This window comes from Agaricus bisporus, assembly GCF_000300575.1.
Source record: "Agaricus bisporus var. bisporus H97 unplaced genomic scaffold AGABI2scaffold_9, whole genome shotgun sequence".
Classification (NCBI taxonomy): domain Eukaryota; kingdom Fungi; phylum Basidiomycota; class Agaricomycetes; order Agaricales; family Agaricaceae; genus Agaricus; species Agaricus bisporus.
The window spans coordinates 991,687-1,016,664 of record NW_006267372.1 but is presented as its reverse complement, the minus strand read 5'-3'; the positions used below and the strand labels follow the sequence as shown (position 1 = coordinate 1,016,664).

The following is a 24,978-nucleotide window of genomic DNA, read 5'->3' as shown; positions in this document are numbered from 1 at the left end:
ACTAGGCACATACAAAACTCTCTAGCAAGTTCCCTCTAGACTGGTACGAGAAACTTAATATTGGTGATTTGTTCCACAACCTCTCGCCCACTAAGCTAACCGGCAGAAATTAAATGGTTGAACTCAAAGCCTTGATACATGCATGGGTAAATATACAGACGGATCAGCAGATATCCTATATCAAACAATATACTAGGAACTGTGCAAAAACGATGAAAGACGAAATAGTTCAAGCTCGAACGTGACGGAAGTATACCAACTATGTTAGTCTAACTTTCAGCAGCAACACGTATAGCAGTTTAGGCGGGCTGGGCAATGGAAATCACCATCAGCTTCAAAGGTACCTGCGGCTGTCTACAACAGTGATATTCCTTGGAGGTTGACCCGAGATCTTTGGATATAGATTCGGAGGACTGATCGTTGCGGCTTTTGAGCTTTTGGGTCTCGGCAATTGGTTCAGCAGTAGTTAGCTTCTGTTCTCCACGCATCAAGACCACTTCGACTCGTCGTGGAAAAAAGAAAGACTGCCACAAAAAGGATTCCAGTTCGTCAATGGTTAATCGGAGGAGGGGAGAAGGCTTACTTGGTTCCATGTATTAATTAAGCTGATGGCATACTCAAGCTTCTTCGCTCGAACTTTGACCTTGATTGCTTTGTTAATAAGGTATGCTAAAGAATAAGATCCATATATCTTAAGTAGATCATGCTAATCGGAATAAATCTTACCTCCGAGTCCTATTCCGATAATGGCAGGCACAAGCACCCTCGGTCCCAGGTATTTTGGTAAAGTTGTACCATCTCGCAAATCTTGGATGAATCTGCCATAAAATAATAAATATGGTGAAGTTCAATATTAAACAAGTCTGTACCTGTTCCAGTCAGAATCACTAATGTCCCTCTGTTCGAATGGGTGGGGCTCTTGTGATGTCTGTGGAATTCCTGAAGGAAGTCCTTTATCCAAAGACCTCGCGGAACCCGAGATTGCAACGTCAATGGGACTGAAGGCTTTGAAATTTTGTACAACCGGAACGCGCTCAAACGCTGGAGGTATTTCCGTGTAGATTCCTTCACCTTTGGGGTGCGGGATAGAAGAAGAGAGGGTTTGTGAAGAATCGTTGGAGTGAGATCTATGAAGCGGTTCGTCGTTGTCTTTCTTCTTATCAGATGTAATAGCTGACGCGTGGCCAGCAGCAACGACTGTTTCATAAGAAGGCGGGGACGTCGTGGAGCTGGTGCTATCACGGCGCTCATTGGAAATGCCAGTAGAGTAGCTAGGTCGAGGCGATTTTTCAGAGACAATCATGATCGCAGGAGTAAAGGCAGATTTGAGAGTGATTGTCTTGCCGAGTTGACCTCCTCGTTGCCTCGTTAAAAGCGCAGCAAATGCATGCAGTGCTGCGGCTTGTCATTTCTGGAATGAACCGCAGATCCTTACCATCCGCGCCACAGCTCCCACGATGTCCGGATTTCTTGTTTGTTATATACCTGTGTTCTTTCATCAGTGCAACTCCAGTACTTACTTCGAGTGTGTTATTTAGTTTCGCTTCATATATGTAGTACATTGAGACTCTCAATTTTTGATTCCCAGGGGGATGCTTTTTCACCGATAGATATCTGCGTGGGCCCAGGGACAGTACTCCATGGGAGAAATTGAGGGAGCAAAGGAGGAAGATGCTGCGTATCTGCGTGGCAGTGTGTCGCTATATCGTACTGGCACAGGTTTCAAGCTTGATGGTTGTGGTGGAACTAGAATTATTAGGGTTAGTACCAATCTCGACATTTCGACCAAGTGAGAACACCAGGGCGTCATACCAATTGTTATCAACGATTATGTAGTTGCTGCAGCATTTCTTGTTCAAGTGGTCAGTGATGACTCTACCTGAAAATGCCTTGGTTCAGCCCACTATCAGGGATTCCCCCTTTCCTGCCCCTTCCTGTCCGTTCTCTTTCCTTCTCGATCATCTTTCTCCCATCTCTTGTCACGGGCAAGAGCTCAACACCCAGATCCAACACGCATTTGGTTCGCAGTATACAGACGCATGAATTATGAACCAGTTGTGAGCATCCTTTGATTCGCCATTCCCAACGTCGGCTTCCACATAAGTTGGCTGGCGTCACTTGTACTTGCCAAAGGGCATTTCAACCACTAAAGTTGCAACCCACATAAGCACGATTTTCGTTTAGCACAGATCAAAGTAGTGCTGGTTGCACATGGTTCTGTTTGGTTTGAGAACCCGCCTACTAGTATGATGCCAGGTATGATGGAGGCATACGGAAGTTGCGAGTAACGCTCTCGATTCTGAAGGTTGGCCTGTAACTCTGAATCCTCCCAAGAGCCTGTCAGAACAGCACACAGACAGTGAGCTTCTCCTTTCCATTTCAACATACCGTAGTCCTTACCGCAGGTTTTTTGAGGCCGGGGCTGTCGCTGAAATAAGGACAACTCAATTGACTGAGGAGCTGAGAAAAATGTGTGATCGAGATCTCAAGCAATTTCAATATCAAGGGCCTGATGGATGGATTTTGTGAATAAACGGGTATCGTAAATGGATGAGTTTGAAGGTTGGCCCCGGAGGCGCCGCGAGGGTCGTTCTGATTGACAGAATCTGTAAATAAGTGTCAGTAAGTACGTGGCGTGAGATAACATACGTCAAATTGGACGGCAGCTATAAAAGGACATAGCAATGCTTCTCGTCTTTTCGGTCCACATGCCCACATTCAGACAATCTTTGGTACGAGCCCAAAAGTCACCGACTTTCTGGACCCGGTGCAGTCTTCTAGAAAAGTGTCGGTTTGTGTGGGGGGGATGTGGGATCCCTCGAAAGAGTCGGACGGCGTTGATGAAGTGCGGAGCGGTCCTGTCGACGACCTCAGTCCACCGGTAGGGAAACGAATGAAACAAAGAATCTTTGTCTGATAGGCATTTCTTTCATCCACAAAATTCGTTCAAACTTGGCAACTGAAGAACATAGATTTACATGGACAAGCTAGGACGACATCAATAAAACAGATTTTGACAGAAATACAAATACACGATAATTCGTTACGATTAAGCCAATGCATATGTACGGCCTTTTGGATGGATCATCATCGTCCTCTTATCCGTAAAGTTGGCAACATCAAATCTCCCGTAACCGGACGAACCACTGTGTGTATAAGGAAAGTATATCAGTGGGCGTACTGGAGGTACGAAGTGATTCCTACGCACGAAAGTCCTATCAATCCATCGGAAGGTTCAGAGTGTATCGTGGGCCCGTTAATATTGACGGCGCCTTGGTACAAAAATGTGAGATTGCCCAGCTGCAGGAAAAGATTTATGAACTCACTGTATCGTATTTGATAAGCGATTTCCTGTGCCAACATTACGTCTGCTGACCAGACCGACGAGGTTAGAGAGAATGAGGAGGCGTTCGCAAGTTCAATGGCTTCATCAACAGTCGCGAAAGTTGCGAATACAATGACTGAAAGAGAGAGAAACGTGAGATCCATGCAGAATACTTAGAATCAGGACTATTATACCCGGTCCAAATGACTCTTCATCCCAGATTTTCATTCCAGGTTTAACGTCTTTGATAAGATGGGGCTGGACAATGGATTTATTGTTTGCCAAGTCTCCTAGTATGACTTCTGCACCGCTTTCTTTTGCATCTTTGAGAATGCCGACGAGGCGATCGGCAGATGCGGTTGAGAAAAGAGGTCCCAATTTTGCACTGGGATCCGTCGTTAAGTCACCTGCTTTGAGACCCGAGACAATATTGCGAATGATGGCGATTAACTTTTCAGCGATACTCTTATGAGCTATGACACGCTCCGTTGACATGCAGACCTGAAATATTATTTAGGAGGTTGGTTGGAGCGAAATGGCGAGAATATATCTTACCTGGCCTGAATTTAATAATGCGCTGTCGACAATTGCTTTCGCGGCTTCGTTGAGATCGGCATCTTGGAGTACCTGGATGATAAAAATTGTGTCAGGACTTGACTCGGAGGGGATGGTATATAATGATCACATACAACGGTGGGTGCCTTGCCGCCGAGTTCAAGAACACAAGGCTTAAGATGTTTGGCAGCTTCCATAGCAACAATTCTCCCAACACGATCGCTTCCAGTGAACTAGGTCCAAAATCAACGAGTGTTTTGCTTGACGATTGTAGGCTCACTTACATTGACGTGTCGGATGAGAGGATGAGCGATAATCTCTGACACCAAAGAGGGAGTGTCTGACTGAGCGACAGAGATACAATTGAGAACACCTTTCGGCAGACCGGCCTCATGGAAAGCTTTGGTGATGAGATAGTGCATCCTTGGGCTAAGCTCAGATCCTTTGAGAACGACTGCATTCCCACAGAAGATGGGTATGGCGATGGCGCGAATCGTCAAAGCACCAGGGGCGTTCCACGGGGCTATCGCGAGCCTATGTAACGATAGATATTCAAAACAGATCTGTTTCTAGATATAGGAGAGACATACAGAACACCTTTTGCTCTAGGCTGAACATGCACTTGTATACCCGGCAAATGGACGGAAGGATAAACCTGGCCTTTAAGCTGGTCGACCAGTCCTGCCTGTACACGAATATAGCTGCTCGGTATTGTAGAGTCGAGAACGCTCCAAGCAGGTGCGAAGGCGACTTCTTGTGTATTGGCCTCCTGCATGAGTTTCATCCAAGGCTCGCTGCTCAGAATATCGGCGGCTTTTAGGAATATGTCGCGCCTTTCGACAGGACGAGTTTTCTCCCAGGATTTTTGTGCCCTAGCGGCGGCTTCGATCGCGTCTCGACAGTCTTGACTGGTAGCCGCGGCAGCGGTTCCCACTAGCTGGCCAGATTGCGGCGTATAAACTTCAAAGGTTTTAGAGTTGGCTGATGGTCTTTCCTGGCCATCGATAATCAAAGGTGTGAAGGGAACTGAAGTCGCCATGGCAGAGTTGGGTGTGTGATGGACACAACGGTGACATTATAAGCATCCCCGAAGACCGGGAAGCCGTGTGGGGACGGAGGACCATTGTTCATTTGCGCCGGCAAAGGTTTTCGATGCCGATCGGTGGCTGAGATATAAATAACTGACAGCCTATGCGAAGTGCCCACCAAACACACGCAAACAGGCATCAAAGTTGTTTTCACGTGACGCCGAGCCAGGGATCGGCCACCTGAGCCAGCTGCTGTCCTCTCCTCCTCGCCGCCTTCAACGCCCATGGACACCGACGACAGCAAGCAGATGGCCCTCGACGACGTTCCGCCGGGCTTGCCTCATCCCAGCCGCGGTCCGTCTCCTTCTCGCCTAGGAACCCCCCGACGTCACCCAGATCAGGTTACTGCCTCCGAGAGTACGTACACGGCCGGAGAGAAAGATGTTGAGATGGGCAGACCTTCGGCAGCTCCACCAGACATCCCCCCGAATCCTTCAGATCCTCAACCCTCGATCGCGATGCTTGTCGACGACCCCCAGTCATCCCGCAGACAATCACCTATTGACCCCCAAAGTTATCCCTCCATTGACCGCCCTCTCAATGTCACAGACGCTCTCAGCTATCTCGATGCAGTTAAAATCCAGTTCCACGACCAACCGGACGTCTATAACCAATTTCTGGACATAATGAAAGAGTTCAAAAACGAGCTGTAAGTCTTGCTTCTAGAAACAGCAGCTACGACTTGTTCACAGTCACCTATCCAGCATCGATACTCCTGGTGTCATTAAACGCGTCTCGCAACTTTTCAATGGCCATTCAGCCCTCATCCAGGGTTTCAATACTTTCCTTCCTGTCGGCTATCGCATCGAGTGTTCCACGGATGCCAACGACTCTAGTTATATAACTGTCACCACCCCGACCGGAACCATGATGCAAACTACGAATAATGGTCCTGGACGAGGGCCGATATTGTGGTCGATGGGCCCGGTGCCCGGGCCTGCTATCCGTGCGTCGTTTCAGCCTTCGCACATTGCTGCGGTCCCTAATGCTTTTTTACATCAACTTTTCAGCTTCTGCCCCTGAACCCAGCATACGGCCGCCCTCACCGGAAGCCAGTGGCACCTACGATGGTCGTGCTATCGAGCCTGCCGTACAATATGTGCAGAAGATCAAGAATCGTTGTGACCCCGAAACATATCGTCAATTCCTCGATATCTTGTCTCGTTATCACCACAAACCGGAAACCATTGATGAGGTATAATACTTGTTGACAACCGCATCCTGCTCTGCTAACTCATCAAACTCCAAAGGAAGAAGTGTCGCGACAAATTGCTCGCTTATTCAAAGATGCGCCAGATCTCCGAGCGGACTTTAGGGTCTTCATGCCAGAACAAAGCCGGCAACTACTTGATGAGTCACCACCTCGAACTTCCCCCCGAACAGGGACACCGTTGAATGAGGCGCGCAACAAGAGGAAACTTGATGCCGTGGCCAGTTCAATGTCTTTGCCACCCAAGCGGAAACGCAGGGCTCCAGAAAAAGAGACCGTGCCACCCAAGCCAGCCCAAGTCGCCGCAGTGAGTACGAAAATACGTCTTGTCCTATGCTCCAAACTCATAAAATCAGCCTAAAATAGCTCCAAGTGCGGAGCGCACTACTCTTGGTTACGGAAATAAAAACATTGCAGGACCATCCTCACCACACATGGTACACAGCCAACTACCCCCGGGCCCTCGCCCTCCCCTCCCGGTTGATGAAACCCACTTCTTTGAGCGTGTTAAGCGAGCTCTTGACAGTCGGGACACTTACAACGAATTCCTCAAAGTTGTGAATCTCTTTACCCAAGATTTCATAGACACCGCTCGACTGGTCAAAGAATCCAAACATTTTCTTGGCGATGGTGACCTTTATCGCCAATTCAGAGATATTTTAGGTTGGGACGAGCTTAAGGAGCGGGAGTACTTCATGGCTGAGTTCCAGAATAATTGGACAAAACCGACCCCCGTGCAATTACCAAGTCGTGTGAGCCGTATCGATCCCAGCGTCAAATACGGTAGTTACCGGAGGTTATCCGCTTCTGTAAGTTGTTTTCGTCTTGGAATCTGGACATTGTAGCTAATCTTTATTATAGGAGGCAAACGTCTTGTGTACTGGCCGAGATGAAATGTGCCGATCTGTTCTCAACGATGAATGGGTCTCTCATCCAACATGGTCTAGCGAGGACTCTGGCTTTATTTCCCACAAGAAAAATATATACGAAGAAGCACTCCATCGCAGCGAGGAAGAACGGCATGAGTACGACTTCCACATCGAGGCCATTACCAGAACTATATCTTTGCTTGAACCCCTGCATCATAAAATTGCACAGCTTAGTGCCGAAGACCGCGCAAACTTCAAGCTCAAGCCGCACATCGGCGGATCCTGGAAACCGATTCACACACGAGTAATCAAGAAGATCTATGGGCGGGACCTCGGATTGGAGGTTATCAGTTCCATGCAAGATTCACCTGTGCTGGCAATTCCTGTTGTCCTCAAACGCCTGAAGCAGAAAGAGGATGAATGGAAACGGTCTCAGCGGGAATGGAATAAAGTCTGGCGCGAGGTAGACGCTCGGAACTATACAAAGTCACTCGATCATCAATCTATCATATTCAAAACAATGGACAAGAAAGCGATCACGACGAAGGCACTTGTCAATCAGATCGAAGGTGCAAGAGAAGAACAAATGGCCAAACGCGCATCGCTGATTGATCCGTTGTTTGCGAGGACAAGACAAAGACATCAGTTGGAATATGTTATTGATGACATTCGAATCGTGCAAGATGCGCTTAAGCTGACGTTTTCTTTCCTTGATCGAACTCAAGGTCAGATCAACTTTGCGGAGCGTAAGAGGATCGAAGGCTTCCTCCGATCTTTCGTCCCACTGTTCTTCATCTTGGATCCAGTGAATTTCAACACTGCTTTCTTGATCCACGAAACGAATGAGAGCGATGGAAGTGAAGATATTACCGATGATGTAGAGACATCGAGTGTTGCAAGTGGTTCCCGGAATAGTAGTAGAAGTCGAAGGGGAGGAAATATCTCGAATGGGGGAGATTTGAGGAAGAAATTACTCAAGAGTGAACAAGCTAAATTGACGGGTCGAAAGACGAGGGCTCAAGAAGCCGCTGCGTCTCCAGCTGTTTCTAGATTGGCCTCTCCAGCGCTGGAAAACGATGACTCGGCGGCACAGGCTGCGATCGCGAATAAGAGGAAGAGAAACATTTTCTTCACAAATACAACGTTTTATGCATTACTGCGGTTGATTGAGGTGAGTATCTTGAAAACTGCGTATACCTGACAATGTTAGACTCAATTACGCTTCAGCTGTTGTATTCAAGATTGTATTCTTTCCGAGACCTCGCCACAAAACTCGGCAAGGAAAAGCCAGATCAAAAATTCCCAACGAAAGAGGCTATATCTGCTGGGATGGCAAATCAAGCACATGACGCAATTGCTGGTTTTGGAGAGAGGGCGAAGAATCCTGAAACTTTTTATGAGCTCTTACTTGTCTCGTGTGAACGCTTGTTCGACAACGAGATAGAACAGCATGCCTTTGAGGATCAAATGCGCTTTATGTTTGGTATCAAGGTATGGTCATGGTTCTGTGGACGATTTTGCGATGATACTGATCAGGAACAGGAGGCACATCGTATTTTCAACGTGGATAAAGTCATTGGAGCGATCATTAAACAGGTTCAGGCCATCGTCTCTGATACCAGAAGTCAAGAACTTTTGGAGAACTTGAAGCGCGAACGCAGTGTGGCGAGCTTCACCTCTCAAGATCAGATAAACAGTAGAAGAAGTGCGGAGAAGATTCTTGGACCAGATGAAAACTTGTTCCGTGTTGACTGGGTAAATCCGCTTATTAATGTTATCGATTATTGGCTGACAGTTCTCATAGTTGTCGGACTCTAAGATGATGACAATACAACTGATTGGCAAGGACGATTCCAGTTTTGATGATGCCGAGGTTTTAACTGGTCGTTGGCAAGCTTATATTGATTCATATGTATCGGTACGTGGCCGCCATCGATTTTATCTGGATGCCTGATTGAGAAATGAAACAGAGCGAAAATACAGCGGGGGTATCGCAAACTCGAGTGAGATACCCATACCTTCGCAGGTAAGTTTCTTCTCACCTCACAAAGTCTTTGCAATAACACTTGAACAGAAATATACCCGCCAAAGTTCGGGACATCCAACCCGAAGCCGTAACTCAGGATGGACAAGAGATCAAAGTCTGTGTACGAACATACCGCCTATTCTTTGTCCCTGGAAAGGAGGATTTCTTGTGGAAGGTCAGGAGTAAAGAGGAGATGGAGGAAGCTGCTGCGAATTTGACGAAGAGAAATGTACTGAGAAAGCAGTGGTTGGAGAAATTGCGGACGACACCTGCGGCATTCCCGAAATCCCCCGTGAGAACAGATAAAACCCCTACGCCTCTTTCATCCACAACCAGTAACATCACTGGACCTCCTGCCGTCACTGAAACTGAGTCTGAACCAAAGGGAATTACAACTGAATCGATACCGCCATCCCACCAACCGCCTGTAGCTGAGACCACCACCGTATAACTAACTTATCATGTTTAGCATTTGTTAATCTTTCTGTGCATATAGCGAGTCTGTAGTAATATATTATTGTAGCCGTAATGAATTTTCGAGATATGCTCTGCATCTAATGAAATTCAAGCGACATAATCACTCTCCCCACCCCCATCTTTCGTTCTTTCACAACTCGAGCTTTTCCGATGTCATTCTTTGCCATGTAGTCTATGAATTCTGAAACGCCACCACCGACTCCGAAATATAATACTTTGGCAGCGACAATGCATTCTCCTTGGGTTGTTGAATCGGAGGTGGTGGTGGATTTGGGCGAACTGGCGAGACGCAGTGTCTGGATGAGACTTGGCAGACTGTCCATCCGATAAATTGTTTCAGAGGTGAGGACGAGGTTGAAGTTGGTTGGATGGAGAGAAGGTAGGAGTGTTGAGAATGAAGACCAGGAACCGGAGAAGAATCTAAGAGAGATGTTGTAGGTTTCTGGGTTGAGAGAAGTGAGGAACGCAGATTTGAGAGAAGGTGTTATGGGCAGTTCGAATGGTTCAGGTGGATTTGGGAATGGGAGGGAGTCGGCATCGAAGTCTGGGGAAGAGGATTGGGAGGTTCGGTAAGACAGAGAAGCGGGTGAGAGGTCTATGATATATCTTTGAGGTGAGAGATGAAAGAGTGACGAGAGTCCAACTTACACCATGTAAGGAGGACGTTGGGGAAAGTAACGAGTTCTAGAACTGAGTCGTTGTAATCTTGAAGATAGACCGTGGTCTCTGGCAATGAAGACGTATTGCTTGAAGAGAAAAGTTGGTGCAAGATATATAACGATGGGATGGCCGTCCCACAACCAAGCTAAAAATTAGCTGTTGGTCAGATATGAGATAACGGTCGAAAAAGTGAATACGATATTACTTCCATGATATCTTGACCACGGAAACCTTCCAAGGAGTTGTTTGAATCGAGATAATCGACAAGGTCCATAGCGCATTCCCAAGTCTTTAATCCACCTTCGTATACGTGTGGCACAAGATCGGAGGGCGCTTCAATAAACCTGAGGGCGGAAACATGTCTATGCTCCTCTCCAACTGTAAGAGTAGATTCGATGGCCTTTTTGCGTTCGTCATCGTCATCAGCATCTGGTACTGATCCTGCATTGCCTTCTGCGATCAATTGAAAACGCGCATCGAAAAGATCTCGTCGAGTGAGAGTGACAGATTTTGTGCCGTCGGCAAGAGGTATGACCAAGGGAGAACAGGATATAACGGAAGGTAATGCGTCAAGCTATTCTTAATTCGAGTGTCTGAGTACAATCCAAAAAAAATAAATTTGCTTGAGAAGTTGACCCACCAGGTCTTGGAGAGATAATTCTTTGCAAGTTGCCTCAGTCGAGGAATGGTAATTGTCAGAGATGTCGAGTTGAACGGATGGCGGTTCATTGTGGATGGTGTTGAGTTCTGGATCGTCAAGGAGATCATCGAGGTCGAAATTGAATTTGAACATCACGGTTAGATTGTGGGTGGCGTTGTGGCTTACAATTTTAAAAATAACCGATGTGGGTTTTCAGAAATTTCAATTCCAAAATTGTCCAGCGTGAATTTCCTGATGTATTGTCTTGTGATCTGCGAAATAATGCATGGCAGCATAGCGGTATATTTATTACTTTCAGTATGGGACAAGCAAAATAAAAGTGGACACATTGGGAATTGAACCCAACACCTCTCGCAAGAACAAATTTACGGTTTTTAGTGCTAAGCGAGCGTGATAACCAACTACACCATGTGCCCGTTGGAAATGACAACTTGCATGTATCATCAATGACTAATTGACAACTTGCATGTATCATCAATGACTAATTGACAACTTGCATGTATCATCAATGACTAATTGACAACTTGCATGTATCATCAATGACTAATTGACAACAATGGCCCACTCCAATTGCGGACTCGTGCCGCAGCGTACTTACAGCCTTCCTCTCCTTCTCTGCTATTCACCTCTCTTTCTCAAAGACCATCATGCGGCTGACCCGTCTACAATCTCTTGCTATCCTAACTGGCTTAACCACCCTACCCAGCACCTTCGCATGGGGAGCAGCTGGACACGAAATTGTCGCCACTATCGCGCAAATCTACACTCAACCTGACGTGTTAGACAAGATTTGTAGCATTCTAAACGCGTACGATGATCAAATTCACGAAGATGAATTCTCTATGACCACACCACATAAATGTCATCTCGCGTCCATCGCAACTTGGGCAGACAAGTTGAAATATCGGATGCGTTGGTCTGCACCTCTACATTATGTCAATGCTGTTGGTGATCATCCATCTGATACTTGTATGTTTCCTGGTCCGGAAGGATGGTCAGGAAAACCGAATATCAATGTTTTGGGAGGGATCTACAATACGTCGAATATCCTTTTGGAGTATGCTCAAGGTGAAGATGAGCGTGGTATGGATGTTGGACTTGCTCAAGAAGCGCTCAAGTTCATTGTTCATTTCATCGGTGATATGCATATGCCATTGCATCTCGTTGGAAGAGATAAAGGAGGAAATGGTGTTGAGGTATGTTGGGAAGGCAGAAGAAGAAAGTTCCATTCGGTATGGGACAATTATATTGTGGCAAAGGCTATACGCGATACCGGGAACAATTATTCGAGACCATTACCTGGAGGATATGAACCAGTGGAAAGGCATTTGAGGGGAGCGATTTATGATCCCTATATTCGGAGGATCATTTGGGAAGGTGTAGAGGGGAGATGGGCGGAGGATTTGGATGGGTGGCTTGATTGTCCAAAGGTGGATGAGGACGCCAGGAAGGAAGCCGTCAAGAAGGGAGTTTTCGCAACGCTTGGAAACGTTTTCCTCCCGGGTTGGCTTACGAACTGGGGTACTGCGGAGACTACGGTGACAGATACGGACGCTATATGCCCATACCATTGGGCAAAGCCCATTCACGCTTTGAATTGTGAACTTTTATGGCCCAAGGAGATGGATGAACCATTCAATGGTGCGTCTGCTCATCGCAGGCCGAGGTGCAAGCGGTGGAGTGAGGAAGAGCAAAGGGAGGTTGTTGATATCGACGAGGAACCTCCCTATGAACTTGATAACCCTGACTATATGACACCTATCCAGGAACGGATGCTCCTCGAACAGTTTTTGGCTCAAGGAGGTGTGCGTCTGGCTGGAGTGTTGAATTATATTTTTGCAGACAGGATATGATCTTATCGTTACGGACAATCTTATCTTATCTTTCACACCTTATCACGAAACATGACTCCTCTTTTTTCAAAGAAACTATAATGCCCATCCACGGTCTCAAGTCATTGGGCAAAGTCAATCCTCCCCACTTTAACATTGAAAACGTCATTCGCCCGAACATTCTTTCATTACACCCTTATAGATGTGCTCGCGACGATTACAGTGAAGGTATCCTCCTCGACGCCAACGAAAATGCTCTCGGACATTCCATACCCAAACCCACGAGTGCCAGTAGAGAAGAAGGTTTGACAACTGATTTGGTTGATACACTCGACCTCGACTTGCATCGATACCCCGACCCTTCTCATCCCAAAATCAAATCTCGAATTGCGGCTTTACGTGGATTACCTTCTACGGAATATGTGTTTTTGGGTGTGGGTTCCGATGAAGTTATTGATTTGTTGATGAGGGTGTGTGTGGTTCCTGGGAAGGAGAAGATAATGATTACGCCGCCGACTTATGGGATGTATGCTGTTTGTGCTCAGGTGAATGATGTGGGTGTGGTTAAAGTTCCTTTGGAATTGAATGGTGTGAATGGAGAGGGAGGTGATAAAGGAAGGTTTAGTGTTCGTGTAGACGAGGTATTCTCTTTATTTTTTTTCGATTTCGAGGGGTGGGCAAATTGAGACATGTTATTAGGTTCTTGAAACTACAGCTGCAGATTCAAATATCAAACTCATCTTCCTCTGCTCACCCGGAAACCCAACTTCAACTCTCATATCCCTCACCTCCATCCACACCATCTGTTCTTCACCCACCTTCAAAGGCATCCTCGTCGTAGACGAAGCCTACATCGATTTCGCATCCTCCTCCTCCTCTTCCAAACCCGTCTCGGCAGTATCTCTAATCCAAAACTATTCAAACCTAGTGGTACTTCAAACTCTATCCAAATCATTCGGATTGGCTGCTATTCGATTGGGGATTGCTTTAGCTCAACCCCCATTAATTCAAATTCTTTCCAATACGAAAGCACCCTATAACATCTCGACGCCGACAGCTCATTTGGCACTCACCGCACTCTCACCAACGTCCATTATGGGAATGCAGAATAAAGTGATGAATCTAGTGAAAAACCGCTCTTCTCTTCTAGAAAAACTCTTCAACTCAGAAGGCACGAAATACAATTTGGGTAAACCCATAGGCGCAGGTGACGGCAACTTTATCATGGTACCCGTGTTGAGCAAAGATGGGTCAGGAAAATTGGATAATGAACGAGCTCAGAGAGTATACAAGGTTTTGGCGGAGGAGAATGGGCTCGTGGTGAGATTTAGAGGGAATGAGGTGGGATGCGAGGCATGTTTGAGGATTACGGTTGGGACTGAGGAGGAGATTGAGGAGGTTGTAGAGCGTATGGGAAAAGTTTTCAAGTATTATTAGATATTATGGGGATATTTTAAATTACGAGTTCGCCTTCGACGCCTGCTGGGTCTAGAGCAAGTCGAGGAAGTAGGGCTTCATAACGGTTTCGACTCTTGTTTTTGATGTATTTTAAAATTTTTGCGCGTTGGTGAATGAGTTTGCGGAGACCGCGACGGTTAACGACGTCTCGTTTGGATGTAGTCAAATGATTCCACAGATTACGGATTTTGTATGTCAAAAGGGCAGCTAGAGAGGAAACTGAGGGTCACAAAGAGGTGAGAGGTGGAAAAGAAACTGACCTTGGACTTCAGCACGACCGGGATCGTATGGGTTTTTGGGATCTGAAAATTCAAGGATGATTCTCCTCCTGTTCTCGTAGGCAATGCCCTTGGCGTTTGCGTTGCGGAGATCGATGACTTTTGCAAAAGCTTCTAATTTGGCAGCTTCTTTCTTTTGGGCATCTTTCCATCTGTTGTCCAGTTCTGTGGGGGAGAGTTCGGGTAACTGTGAGTCAAAGACGGAGGTGAAGGGTGAGCCTCGTGCTTCGAAAGGTAATCTGACGTTGTGAGCGGGCAGTTCGTTGATGAACAGTTGTTTTTCGACAGAGCCGACGCCGTAGTTGGTGGCTTTGGGGATGGTGACGGTACCAATGTCGGGAACGTCAATTTCGCCGTGAAGGCCCCATTTTTTGGTCTCCATTTCCTCCTCTTTCGTTTCCTCGCCAGCCTTTGTCCACCCATTAAGAACCTGAGCGTTGACGAGACATTTTGCGAGGGCACATTCGGGCCAGAGTTTTGCCTCTTCTTGAGGGCGAGTGCCGAGGATGACACTGGGTCTGTTTGCTTCCTGGGCGACGAGACGTTCCTCGGTGTGTTTAATGTTGCGCTTTTTGGAGGCGAGGCCGCTCCTGAGAACAGCAGCGGTGTGAAATCCGGCTGTTCTGTTAAGGACTAGAGGAGGATAAGTCAATAAATCGTAGTGCAATACACAAGGCAGACCTTTCGCGACGAGCATGTGGCCAAAGAGAGACGCGAGTGTGACAGGGTGTGACATGGAACGCAAGAAGGCGTTCAAGCAGCCACTCGTCGTCTCGCAGCACGACCGCCGCCAACACGCTCTCCAACTCCAGAAAGCGGCTAGTCTTTCTTTCTTCTCCTCTACTCACTGCTCACTTTCAGCAACAACAGAGACGCGCTCAACGCTTCGATTCAGCCAGACAGCTCGATCGATTTGCTGACCTTTCTCTCGACAACGATGACGACGACGACGATGGTCCCAGCAATTTCACCCCAGGCAGCATCGCCGCATACGCTTCCATGATAGAGCCCTACCAACCCCCCAACGCCATCTCGGGCACTCTGAAACCAGATACATCCACCCCTCCAAAGCCCAAGAATCGCAAACGGCACAAGAAGAAGAACAAAAACAAGAAAAACAGTAAATGGGCTGATCAGTGCATGTATGCCGAGCTGCTCGAGATGTCCGAAGACAATCCTTGGTCCGACATCGATGGCCTTCCTGACAACCTCGAATCGGCTTGGGTCGCCCTTGGACCTGTTCCTGCCGGCAAACGCTGTCTGGCCGTCACTCACCAATCGTCTGGGATCGCTGGTGTAGGTGATTGCATTGCACTTTTGTATTCACAGACGTCTCGTTCTCATGGCCATTGGCAGTTCCAAACACCACCTTGCGCTCAAGATTACTGGGCAAAATCCTCATACAGCGTTTTCCGTCAAACCTACCTCCGTTGACGATCCTCGATTGTATTCTCGATGCAAACTGGCGAGACAATGGAATATTGCATATCCTTGATGTTGTGAAATGGAAAGGGCAGAACATATGCGATTGTGAAGCTCCTTTTCGGTCAGTCGAATGGTTCGATCCATATCTGTATTAATCTCATATCAAAGGTTCTGGTGGCGGGATACGCGTCTTGCGGAATTAGGCCCTTCATCACTCGTTCCTGCGCCATACACAAAAACCCGCGCTGACCATTATCAATTCCCTTATCCCACAAAATTCATGTCCATCCCCTATTACACAGACACCACTCTCTCAACATTATACCGTCACATCCTACCCATCGTACGCACCCCACGCTCATTCACCATTGACATCCCAAACTTTCCCTCATCACCATTCCAACCCCCAAACACGCATCAACGAAATCAAAGCGATGGTATGGATGTCGAATCGCCCTTGTTCACTTTTGGTTCGAATCAGAATGAGTCGTCGGTCACCATGAATTCGAGAGTCGTTACCGTTTCATCGGATGGGTTGCTTTTGTATGTGGCGGAAGCGATTTATGAGAGTGGGACGAGTCCGTTGAGTACTTGGATTCCTCTCGTGTCATATGATGATGGCGATTCCAAGGAGCCACGAGCACGAGAGTCTGATGGGCCTTTGGATGTATTTGAGAGGTATGTATCATCGACTTGCTGAGCTTTTTCTCATCTCTTTATCTTCTTAGGTTACTCTGTCGTCGGTTACAGAAACAAGGTGGACAAGTAGTAGAGGTTGAGATGGGCTAGGTGTTTGTTATAGTTTCGTGTGGCGTTTATATTGTAATAAAGTGGAACTTGGAAATCAAAAGTTATGTTGCGACTCGATGATAATCCTGGAACCAGCAAATCATTCCACGCCACTAGGGATAAAGTCATCCAATCAAAGGAAACTCTCACTGCAACATGCCTTCTTCAGATCCGGAATCCTTCAGGACTGCTCTTACTCGTGCAAAGAATGTTTTGATCCTCTCTGGCGCTGGGTTATCTGCTGGATCAGGTATGGAAGCGTGAATGCTTCAAAACCGAGGATGACCACCTGTTGTTTATCGAGTTAAACGAATTTAAAGGGATAGCAACGTATCGCAACGCGGAAAACTCACTCTGGAATAATTTTGTAATTTTTTTTTACATCTATATCATTCGTCATTCGTCATTGATGTGTTTTTTTTTTCAATTTTAGGATCCCAAGAAGTATGCTACTCTGGAGGCATTTAAAGATGATCCTGTTGGTCTATGGACGTTCTACCACCGTCGTCGATCAGAGTAATTTACTATCTTCCTTTTTTTTTTCAAATCACACAGGTTTACTGGTAACTTATTAGATACCTATTGGCAAAACCCAACCCGGCCCATTATGCTCTCGGACTTTTAGCTCATCCACCCGTTCTTGCACGGATTGCACCTTGCCATTCATTATCCAGACCTAGTAGTATCCGACACATAACTCAAAATATCGATGCTCTCGCTTTACGAGTCATCGAATCCCTACCCAGTGACGCAAACATGTCATCCGAATCATCGCGAGTAGAAGAAGCCATTGTTGAAATGCACGGCGATATATTTGTGACGCGGTGTATCTCTTGTCAACATATAAACCGTTCTTATGAACCTCAACTTGCATCTACACTCGCCCATCTCGAACTTCAATCTCAGCCTTCAATGAAACCCGATGGTATTATTACAGTGGATCAATTACCTAAATGTGGTGGTGATGCTTGGGCAGGATCGAATAGATATGGACGTTGTGGTGGTCTTCTTCGACCTGAAGTTGTATGGTTCGGTGAAGTACCCCCTCAAAGCGGAGAAATTGCTCGTATGATGAGTACATGCGATATGTTACTGGTAGTCGGAACTTCCTCTATTGTTCGACTCAAGACTTTCATGAAACTTTAAAAAGCTGACTTGGAGTTTAAAATTTCCAACAGGTTCGTCCGGCAGCGGATTATGCTGCACAGGTGAAGAAAAATGGTGGAATTGTAGCTGTATTCAATCTGGGCCATTCGAAAGGGGAGGAGGAAGCGGATTTCGTGTTTATAGGTCCTTGTGAGGAAACGTTGCCAGAGGTACTTCAAGTGAAGAAAGATATTGAAGAAGTGTGGCCAGAGGCTTATAATATGGAAAAAGTATGAATCTTTTTTGTAGTCTACATGTTGGAAAAAGTCGTTTTGACTGTTTCTCTCGTGAATATCAAGGATGTTGTTTTATAACACCGCGCTCAGAAACTCTTTTGTCTTTCTTTCACAGTCACCAAAGATCACAAGGGCGTCTGTCAATTTCCTCTGCACTTCAGGATCAGCAGCGATTGCGTCGCGTAGACGACTTCCACCATCAGCAAGATAATCTTCACCTTTATAAACTTGAAAATCAGTCGATATTGAACACACACGGACTTTTAACGTACCTATCAAAGGATTATTGGCAACGGAGAAGGCTGGAAGTGATGTAGGTTTGATTTCGTTTACAGCAGGCAAGGATGAAAGTTGATCCAGTAAAGGGCCTGAGACGGTGATATGAGCCGGTTGAAAACTCGCAAGAGCGATTATCTAGACGAGTCGATCATTTGAAATAGTGTGGTTAATAGATTGTTGGAAAAACATACTTCGTCTATAGTGACGATGCTATTGGTAAAAGATAAGCGCTTTGACTTTAAAACAATACAATTTTTTTAAATCCCAGCATACCTTGCGGGTATAACTTGTGTTTGAGACTTGATCTCACGGAACGTTGCTATGACCGAGAGAATGACCGTACTCATAGGATGTTCCTGTGCAGGATTAGAGTACTCTTTCCAAACTTCCTTGTCAAAATGAACGCGTAGTTCTAATCACCGGATTTAAGATCTCCCAAGGTTATTTATTCCACACTTAAACTCACCGTTAAAATAAGGAGCAACGTATTTACATCCAGCTTGTGATGCCGCAAGAGCTTGAGGAAGAGAAAACAAACAAGTCGCCAAAGTTTGAATTCCAATTTTATGCAAGTATTGACAAGCCAACATCGATTCTGGCGTCGCTGGGATCTTGATACACACTCGATTCCTTCCAACTCCGACTGTCAGAGAAAAACAGCAGCAGGCCATGAAAAAGGTGAAAGAAACACACTTGGGTATACCATACTCTTCAAACAATGCAACAAGTTTCTTGGCATGTGCAATCGTTTTTTCGGTATCATAAGCCACAGATGGCGAAGTTTGTACATGAACATTCTCATTCAGATAAGGCAATACTTTTTTCGCCAAAAGAATCATCTTGCCAAAGTATTCCCGAAATTAACACTTCATCCATCTATGGAATGAAAAACCGGAGACATACAAGAGTATCAATCACATCCATTTCAAAAGTATCAGAATCTTGATCCAAGTCTTTATCGCGAATAAAGTTGATCGTTTGTCTAACAAGTTCAGCGTTCTCTGGACGAATGATCTCGTTATAGGCTAAAGCCTTGTTAGACGTCATGTCCTGGAATTTCTCGGTGTCAGAAGTGTGTCTTTGAGAGATACGCATGTCCATAGAATCGACATCGATGAGTAGGAGGGAGCGCAATTGGTGTAACAAAGAAGTGGCCATGGAGTCAAAACGCAAGCCCAATCGATGTTCCCAAGCTCTACTTCAAGTTGACAGATGTGGTCATTTCCCGAGTCGAAGACAAATGTGGGACTTAACCCCGAAATTGGTGATCAACCTCACATGCACCATAAATTAAGAATGTACAAAAATAAATGCCCAATATATTAACGTATTAGTTGGTACAAGCGAAAACAATTGCGATATGTAAAAGACGATAAATGTTGCGTGTGTGATGTACGTGCATGTATGTGTACGAAAAAACATGTGAAAAAAACTTCCCCAACCAAAAGCATAACAACCAGCGACGATAAATTATCCATTCAACCAACCTCCTTCCGCAAACACATCATCCGTAGTTGAGTTGCACATTGGCGCTCGAACTGCCACTTCTATGACCACCCGTAGGCCTCGTATCGGATACAGGCTGACCTTGTGGCAAGGCCGGTTTGGGTGGTAGATGTGGTGGTCGATTTGGAAGGGTCGAGGACCTGGGCGGTTCGTACCTGTCGTATCCACGATAACCTCCACGATTGTGATATCCACCTTGTCCTCCACCACCACCAGATCTACCATTTCGCGGATTATAATGATGCATTCCCGGTGGCGGGGGATAAGGCCCAGGTGGCGGCCCACGAGGCGGTGGTGGTGGATATCCATGTCCGTGCGGTGGTGGAGGTGGTGGAGGAGGTCGGTTGAAACCTGGCCCTGGTGGTCCATGACCATGCGGAGGAGGTGGATAAGGAGGATTTTGATGGTGATGTTGATGCGAATTTGGTGGAGGCGGTCCACCTCCGGGATGGAAGTTTGGGGGAGGAGGGCCATTCCTGTTAAAATGACCTGGAGGTGGTGGTGGTGGTGGTCCTCCCGGGGGAATAGGCATATTGGGTATCGGAACAGGACCTGGAGGAGGGTGGTGACTACGATGCGCTCGTTTATCTAATTCGTGCGATGCTTCATAGATAGGTAATCTAATAAATAAGGATGAGTTTCGAATGTTGCTGTTCGGAAGTAAAAGAACACCACGTTTTAGGATCTGCAGGTAAAGGATCCGTCCAGAAGTAGTCGTGTTCTAGTGCCTGGGCTGCAGTGATACGCTCTCGTGGATTGCATACCAAGAGCTTATCCAACAGGTCAGCGGTTTCAGAGCCTACACTAATAGCGAAGAGAAAAATCAGGGAGATCAATAAAAATAGTTGAAGAAGACGAACCTTTCGTAAGCCTGTTTCACTTTTCTAGCGTACTGGGTAGTCCACCTTGTATGTCCGTCGCACCCGGGAAGAGCGTCAAAATTCGGCCAAGTATGTTGATTCGGCGTCCCACATAGTTGCCAAATCTTGTCCAGCTGGTCGAGGTCGGATGTTCCAGGTAAGATCGGGCGACGTGAGAACATTTCGCCGAGTACACAACTATGGCGCAAAACGTAAAACATCATGAGCTGACGTTAGGTAGACCAACCCACCCAATGCCCCATATGTCAACTTCACCGGCGTACTGCCTTGCACCGAGCAAGAGTTCTGGTGGGCGGTACCACCGGGTCACCACGCAGTTTGTATACTTTCTTTCCTTGCCACGGGGATCGAGACCACCGCGGGTGACTTTTGGGTCGAAAGACCTGGCAAGACCGAGGTCTGCTATCTTCAATGATCCGTTGTTTGAGATCAGGAGGTTGGCAGCCTTCATGTCTCTGTGTAAGATGTGGTTCTGGACAGACGGTTTAATTGAGATAAGAGCAACAGGAGGTGTCAACATACGCGATGCATGTATTCCGTTCCTTCGAGCAGCTGCTTCATGTATAGTTTGATGTGACTAGGCTGGAGCTTGACCCGTTCGTTCTCGAGGAGTCCTGCGAGGTCGTGGTCCATGTACGGAAAGACCATGAAGACAGACAAGGGGTCCTTCTTTGTACCTCGCAGGACGATGAGTTTGTCATTAGGATGGGCGGCTGAAGAGGAGCTTACTTCGGACGACGAACATGTCGAGGATGTTGACAATACAAGGGTGATTCAGGGCCCTCAAGATCTTGATTTCTCGGAGAGCCGTTACAGGCATACCCTCCTTTTCGTTGTGCATCAATATTCGCTTCAACGCCACGACAGTGCCTGTGTGCTTCTGAATGGCCTTGTGGACTTCGCTGGATAAAAAAAAAAATGAGCTTGGGAGTCGTGAAAAAGGAGCCCAACTGACCCAAAAGTGCCCTCTCCGAGTTTGGTTGTGAGGTCATAGTCAGACTGACGTCCGCAGCCTCTGAATTGACGACCGTAAGCCTGAGACTCGTCTCTGACAGCGCGGCGTAGCTCGCCTTCCTCGGGCTCAGCGGCGGCGAGTTTCTTTGCGGAGCGTTCGCCCTCTGGCGGCCGTTCTGCATGCCTCTTGGCGGGAGTAGCGACCATGGAGGAGCGATGATTTGATGCGATCGACCCTTTGGGCACACCGCCCGTCCACGTGATTCTGCGTCAACACGGCCAAATACTCTCCTGGCCCATGTCCATCATCAGCGATACAGAGTAGGGTTATAAACTCTAGACTACACAATTACTGACTATCTTCTAGTTATCTGATTCACAACATCCGCCTGGCCTATCTCAAAGAGGTCGATGACATCTACGGGCCCCGCGTCGTCGCCTTCGACCCCTCCTACACCTCCAACCCCTACATCACCCATGCCTCGCTCGCTGACTCGGAACGCTGGCCAGAGCTGTCGGCACCCACCAGCCCCCAGATCAGCGAGGACGAGTCTGAACGCCCCACAGGCTTCCCCGGCGCAAAGCTCAAATACACCCAAACCATCATGGGAGGCCGTACCGGCGGCCTGGGTCTCCGTGTCACTGGAAAGCGCTCTTCAACCTCAAAGCGCATGTCGAGATCAAACATCCCAATCCCCACGGTCGATGTCCAGTATGCGTCTGCCCAGGACGACTCACCCGTGATTGCCAAGCGATTATCGAATCCTCCTACCATGGTCGCTGCAGACAGCTCGCCATCTCAGTCCGAAGCCAAGGGCGACGGCGCATCCTCGACAGAGGAAGCTTCAGCGCCCAAAGTTGTCCAATTCATACCCAAATTTAAAGGCGCCGCAGAGATGGAGAGGAGAAGACGAGCTCGTATGGCTGCACGTCGTGGTCCCCTCGCTCCGCCACAACAGGCCCCGCAAACATTAACGTTCTCTTCATCTGAAGACGAGGCACAACCGCAATCGAGTGATGAAGCCTCCTCGTCCGATAGTGACTTTGGCGGTGGAGGACATCAGCATGGTGCGGACGGAGTTGATGATTTCGACCCGTGAGTCTAAATCAATGTCCCCTTCTTTGTCATTATTTGATTAGGCTTCCAGTGATTTTGCTGCGACGCATACGACCATGATATCCGACATATCTGACGATGTTTCCGTGCTATCAGGTGGTACAGGTTCAATTTCCAACTCCTCCGTACCTGTTTCGCACTCTACCAATGCGCGCTTACGGCCGAAACTCAGTCCCGTCTCTGAAATAGGGCATCTCACCACCACGCACAGCAATGACAACACACAATCTATCGACAAACACTTTGAGATGATCACCCCCGCCGTAAGCATTGATGATGCGCCTAAACCATCCGATATCAACGCTTCACGAAACCACGATAGTCCTATACACAAACCCGCCCCCGTCCAAGAAAACCTGTTTGCGCGAAAAAAGGTGCTTCCCATCAAACCACAACAGTCTGCGTTATCCGGTATGCTCAATGGTGGAAAATCCTCCAACCCGTTCACGGAGACTTACGCCTCTGTCTCTGGGAGGAGCGCAGTAGCATCTGTAACTGTATCGGTGTATTTCCCGCATGCCAAACGACCAGCCGGTAAACCGATGGACCTCGTCATTTCTCGAGATGCAACTGTTGAAGAGGTTATTGGATTTGCACTGTGGACGTTCTGGGAAGAGGGTTGGTTGCCCAAACTAGATGAAGGGCTGAGTGGACCTAATGATCCCAAGTGGGAAGACCGGATATCTGCTTGTGGATGGATTTTGAGACTTGCGGAGGAAGATGGAGAAGTGGACGACGACTTTCCACGTATGTGTGTTTTCTTGATCCCATCAAGCAGATATTCAAACCTCTAAACAGCTCCTGATCGACTGGGGAAGATTATCAAGTTTAACGCTGATGCGTATGCGATTCTCGAAGCTACACCTGCGCAGGGTTTGTTTGTATCTTTCGTCGCGGACTTTCATTCATTAATTGTATCTCTAGTCAAGCAGAACAGAGAAATTGAAGCCAAGATTCAGCGGCCAATCAAGACTCCTGTAAAGAAACAGTCAGACAAATTGACTGCTACCAATCAAGGGTTTTCAGCTGCTGGAACGTCAAGTCTTCTTACAGCAAGTTGGGGCACCACTGCCCCCATATCAACGTCCCTTGGTCCATCAAGTAGTCATGGTCCACAGATCTTCCTTCGTATTCGTGTGGATACCGCTGATGAAGTACATATATCTACCACCATTGAGGTGTAAGTCGTGTTTTTTGCTTTATTCTGGCGACCTTCAATGAACAGTTTTTCCAGATCTGCAGGAATGTACATGCAAGAAGCTTTGGAGATGGTGTGTCGCAGGAGAAAGTTGACTAACGTGAAGGATTACGCGTTGTTGTTGGCTGATAGGAGTATTTTGATTCCTCTTGATCGGACTGTGGCGAGTTTGCAAGGAAAGCGAGAACTGTTACTTGTTAAACGAAGTGTCTTGCCTAGTTTGGGAGGGAACATTGTTAAAGGGGTGGGGAAGACAACGGATCCTAATGGTATGTGTTATTTTAAAAGTGGTGTGGACACGGATGCTGAGCTGCTATAATCAAAGCTTCTATATTCAAGAATCCTGAAACGCCCGAGATACAGTATACGACGCCTTCGGCCGTTACTGCAGCATACAAGGTTTGATCTCAAAATACTCGTTTTTTGGTTTTTACTGAACTTTTTTTTTTTTTTTTTTTTGCCAGAAATATACTATTTATCGTAAAATGCCCATGTTGGTTGCTCGACAAGAACGTACGTTGGCCGTCGATGGTGAATGGGTGCACGTACGTTGTCGTTCCAGTCATTCATAAATATAAATTTTACTGATTGAACAAATATCAAAGATCATGCCATCCAGTAATAAAGCCAAAAACGTATTTGATAGTGGACGAACGTCTTCATATCATGTCAAGACTATCGCAGATTGTCAACAATCGTCAAAATCGTCTGCGACGTTTAAATTGGTGTTGACGCGTGGAGCTGGGTCGACGAAGAGGTATGATTTTGAAGCGGAGAGCCCGAAGGCGGCTTCGGAGATTGTGCAGAGGATTAAGAGTTTGAAGAAATCGTCGTTGGAGAGGTCGGGGACGGTGAATAGGTCGAGGCGGTCGAGACATGGTGTGGTTTAAAAAGGTCTTTTGTTAGCTTTGTTTTTTTCTTTGGTGTACAGTATGTGTATCGTGTTGTACTATTGTTTCAAATATTCGCAAGGAGCTTGTCTGATGAAACTTTAATCGACATGTCTGC

At 46.9% G+C, this 24,978-nt stretch overlaps 11 protein-coding genes and 1 non-coding gene across 12 annotated transcripts; 6 read left to right on the top strand and 6 right to left on the bottom strand.

The window, feature by feature from the left end:
* Positions 1-99: 99 nt before the first annotated feature.
* On the bottom strand, positions 100-1,454 carry AGABI2DRAFT_180098 (hypothetical protein). Its single transcript, XM_006463882.1, has 4 exons — positions 870-1,454; positions 727-818; positions 584-669; positions 100-524 (listed from the first exon to the last, which is right to left on the bottom strand). Exons 1-4 carry the CDS (start codon positions 1,301-1,303, stop codon positions 300-302), a joined length of 837 nt encoding a protein of 278 aa, XP_006463945.1. The 5' UTR covers positions 1,304-1,454; the 3' UTR covers positions 100-299.
* Positions 1,455-2,949: 1,495 nt separating this feature from the next.
* AGABI2DRAFT_180097 (hypothetical protein) lies at positions 2,950-4,919 on the bottom strand (the record flags this gene model as incomplete). Its single annotated transcript, XM_006463881.1, has 8 exons — positions 2,950-3,146; positions 3,209-3,272; positions 3,327-3,461; positions 3,520-3,826; positions 3,881-3,952; positions 4,015-4,113; positions 4,165-4,414; positions 4,471-4,919. The coding sequence occupies 8 exons, from the start codon at positions 4,917-4,919 to the stop codon at positions 3,050-3,052; spliced, it is 1,473 nt and encodes a 490-aa protein (XP_006463944.1). The 3' UTR covers positions 2,950-3,049.
* Positions 4,920-5,426: 507 nt separating this feature from the next.
* Positions 5,427-9,524, top strand: AGABI2DRAFT_74621 (hypothetical protein; the record flags this gene model as incomplete). The annotated part of the gene is made up of 11 exons (XM_006463880.1): positions 5,427-5,617; positions 5,673-5,918; positions 5,998-6,163; positions 6,219-6,506; positions 6,535-6,987; positions 7,040-8,218; positions 8,275-8,538; positions 8,590-8,802; positions 8,852-8,965; positions 9,018-9,073; positions 9,122-9,524. The coding sequence occupies 11 exons, from the start codon at positions 5,427-5,429 to the stop codon at positions 9,522-9,524; spliced, it is 3,573 nt and encodes a 1,190-aa protein (XP_006463943.1).
* A 50-nt stretch (positions 9,525-9,574) lies between these two features.
* AGABI2DRAFT_225922 (hypothetical protein) lies at positions 9,575-11,019 on the bottom strand. The gene is made up of 4 exons (XM_006463879.1): positions 10,851-11,019; positions 10,416-10,784; positions 10,199-10,355; positions 9,575-10,145 (listed from the first exon to the last, which is right to left on the bottom strand). The coding sequence occupies exons 1-4, from the start codon at positions 11,001-11,003 to the stop codon at positions 9,628-9,630; spliced, it is 1,197 nt and encodes a 398-aa protein (XP_006463942.1). The 5' UTR covers positions 11,004-11,019; the 3' UTR covers positions 9,575-9,627.
* A 172-nt stretch (positions 11,020-11,191) lies between these two features.
* Positions 11,192-11,287, bottom strand: AGABI2DRAFT_t91. Its single transcript has one exon. It is a non-coding gene; the product is annotated as a tRNA-Ala (tRNA).
* A 172-nt stretch (positions 11,288-11,459) lies between these two features.
* AGABI2DRAFT_194585 (hypothetical protein) lies at positions 11,460-12,793 on the top strand. Its single transcript, XM_006463878.1, has one exon. The coding sequence runs from the start codon at positions 11,519-11,521 to the stop codon at positions 12,722-12,724; it is 1,206 nt and encodes a 401-aa protein (XP_006463941.1). The 5' UTR covers positions 11,460-11,518; the 3' UTR covers positions 12,725-12,793.
* An 11-nt stretch (positions 12,794-12,804) lies between these two features.
* On the top strand, positions 12,805-14,461 carry AGABI2DRAFT_225916 (hypothetical protein; the record flags this gene model as incomplete). The annotated part of the gene is made up of 3 exons (XM_006463877.1): positions 12,805-13,344; positions 13,403-14,365; positions 14,422-14,461. 2 exons carry the CDS (start codon positions 12,805-12,807, stop codon positions 14,138-14,140), a joined length of 1,278 nt encoding a protein of 425 aa, XP_006463940.1. The 3' UTR covers positions 14,141-14,365; positions 14,422-14,461.
* A 720-nt stretch (positions 14,462-15,181) lies between these two features.
* Positions 15,182-16,733, top strand: AGABI2DRAFT_187358 (hypothetical protein). The gene is made up of 5 exons (XM_006463876.1): positions 15,182-15,257; positions 15,310-15,739; positions 15,796-15,985; positions 16,033-16,542; positions 16,593-16,733. The coding sequence occupies exons 2-5, from the start codon at positions 15,439-15,441 to the stop codon at positions 16,651-16,653; spliced, it is 1,062 nt and encodes a 353-aa protein (XP_006463939.1). The 5' UTR covers positions 15,182-15,257; positions 15,310-15,438; the 3' UTR covers positions 16,654-16,733.
* A 76-nt stretch (positions 16,734-16,809) lies between these two features.
* Positions 16,810-18,035, top strand: AGABI2DRAFT_187357 (hypothetical protein; the record flags this gene model as incomplete). The annotated part of the gene is made up of 5 exons (XM_006463875.1): positions 16,810-16,903; positions 16,974-17,020; positions 17,087-17,169; positions 17,229-17,769; positions 17,832-18,035. The coding sequence occupies 5 exons, from the start codon at positions 16,810-16,812 to the stop codon at positions 18,033-18,035; spliced, it is 969 nt and encodes a 322-aa protein (XP_006463938.1).
* Positions 18,036-18,107: 72 nt separating this feature from the next.
* Positions 18,108-19,472, bottom strand: AGABI2DRAFT_120744 (hypothetical protein; the record flags this gene model as incomplete). Its single annotated transcript, XM_006463874.1, has 7 exons — positions 18,108-18,253; positions 18,308-18,449; positions 18,506-18,524; positions 18,588-18,726; positions 18,781-18,957; positions 19,018-19,153; positions 19,218-19,472. 7 exons carry the CDS (start codon positions 19,470-19,472, stop codon positions 18,108-18,110), a joined length of 1,014 nt encoding a protein of 337 aa, XP_006463937.1.
* Positions 19,473-19,615: 143 nt separating this feature from the next.
* On the bottom strand, positions 19,616-21,862 carry AGABI2DRAFT_180093 (hypothetical protein; the record flags this gene model as incomplete). Its single annotated transcript, XM_006463873.1, has 7 exons — positions 19,616-20,440; positions 20,496-20,624; positions 20,681-20,878; positions 20,932-21,173; positions 21,224-21,378; positions 21,431-21,603; positions 21,657-21,862. 7 exons carry the CDS (start codon positions 21,860-21,862, stop codon positions 19,819-19,821), a joined length of 1,725 nt encoding a protein of 574 aa, XP_006463936.1. The 3' UTR covers positions 19,616-19,818.
* A 91-nt stretch (positions 21,863-21,953) lies between these two features.
* AGABI2DRAFT_187355 (hypothetical protein) lies at positions 21,954-24,964 on the top strand (the record flags this gene model as incomplete). Its single annotated transcript, XM_006463872.1, has 9 exons — positions 21,954-21,976; positions 22,023-22,751; positions 22,804-23,519; positions 23,571-23,645; positions 23,697-23,952; positions 24,007-24,239; positions 24,296-24,369; positions 24,435-24,515; positions 24,576-24,964. 9 exons carry the CDS (start codon positions 21,954-21,956, stop codon positions 24,858-24,860), a joined length of 2,472 nt encoding a protein of 823 aa, XP_006463935.1. The 3' UTR covers positions 24,861-24,964.
* Between the last annotated feature and the right edge of the window lie 14 nt (positions 24,965-24,978).

Excerpts from the sequence above, each read along its gene's own strand:
- AGABI2DRAFT_225922 (XM_006463879.1), bottom strand. The coding sequence starts at position 11,003 with ATGTTCAAATTCAATTTCGACCTCGATGATCTCCTTGACGATCCAGAA. Across the intron at positions 10,785-10,850 it reads AATTATCTCTCCAAGACCTG|CTTGACGCATTACCTTCCGT; the intron begins GTGGGTCAACTT and ends AATTAAGAATAG. Across the intron at positions 10,356-10,415 it reads GTGGTCAAGATATCATGGAA|CTTGGTTGTGGGACGGCCAT; the intron begins GTAATATCGTAT and ends GCTAATTTTTAG.
- AGABI2DRAFT_187358 (XM_006463876.1), top strand. The coding sequence starts at position 15,439 with ATGATAGAGCCCTACCAACCCCCCAACGCCATCTCGGGCACTCTGAAA. Across the intron at positions 15,986-16,032 it reads GATTGTGAAGCTCCTTTTCG|GTTCTGGTGGCGGGATACGC; the intron begins GTCAGTCGAATG and ends CTCATATCAAAG. Across the intron at positions 16,543-16,592 it reads CCTTTGGATGTATTTGAGAG|GTTACTCTGTCGTCGGTTAC; the intron begins GTATGTATCATC and ends TTATCTTCTTAG.
- AGABI2DRAFT_194585 (XM_006463878.1), top strand. The coding sequence starts at position 11,519 with ATGCGGCTGACCCGTCTACAATCTCTTGCTATCCTAACTGGCTTAACC.
- AGABI2DRAFT_180098 (XM_006463882.1), bottom strand. The coding sequence starts at position 1,303 with ATGATTGTCTCTGAAAAATCGCCTCGACCTAGCTACTCTACTGGCATT. Across the intron at positions 819-869 it reads AGTGATTCTGACTGGAACAG|ATTCATCCAAGATTTGCGAG; the intron begins GTACAGACTTGT and ends ATTTTATGGCAG. Across the intron at positions 670-726 it reads TATCGGAATAGGACTCGGAG|CATACCTTATTAACAAAGCA; the intron begins GTAAGATTTATT and ends CTTATTCTTTAG.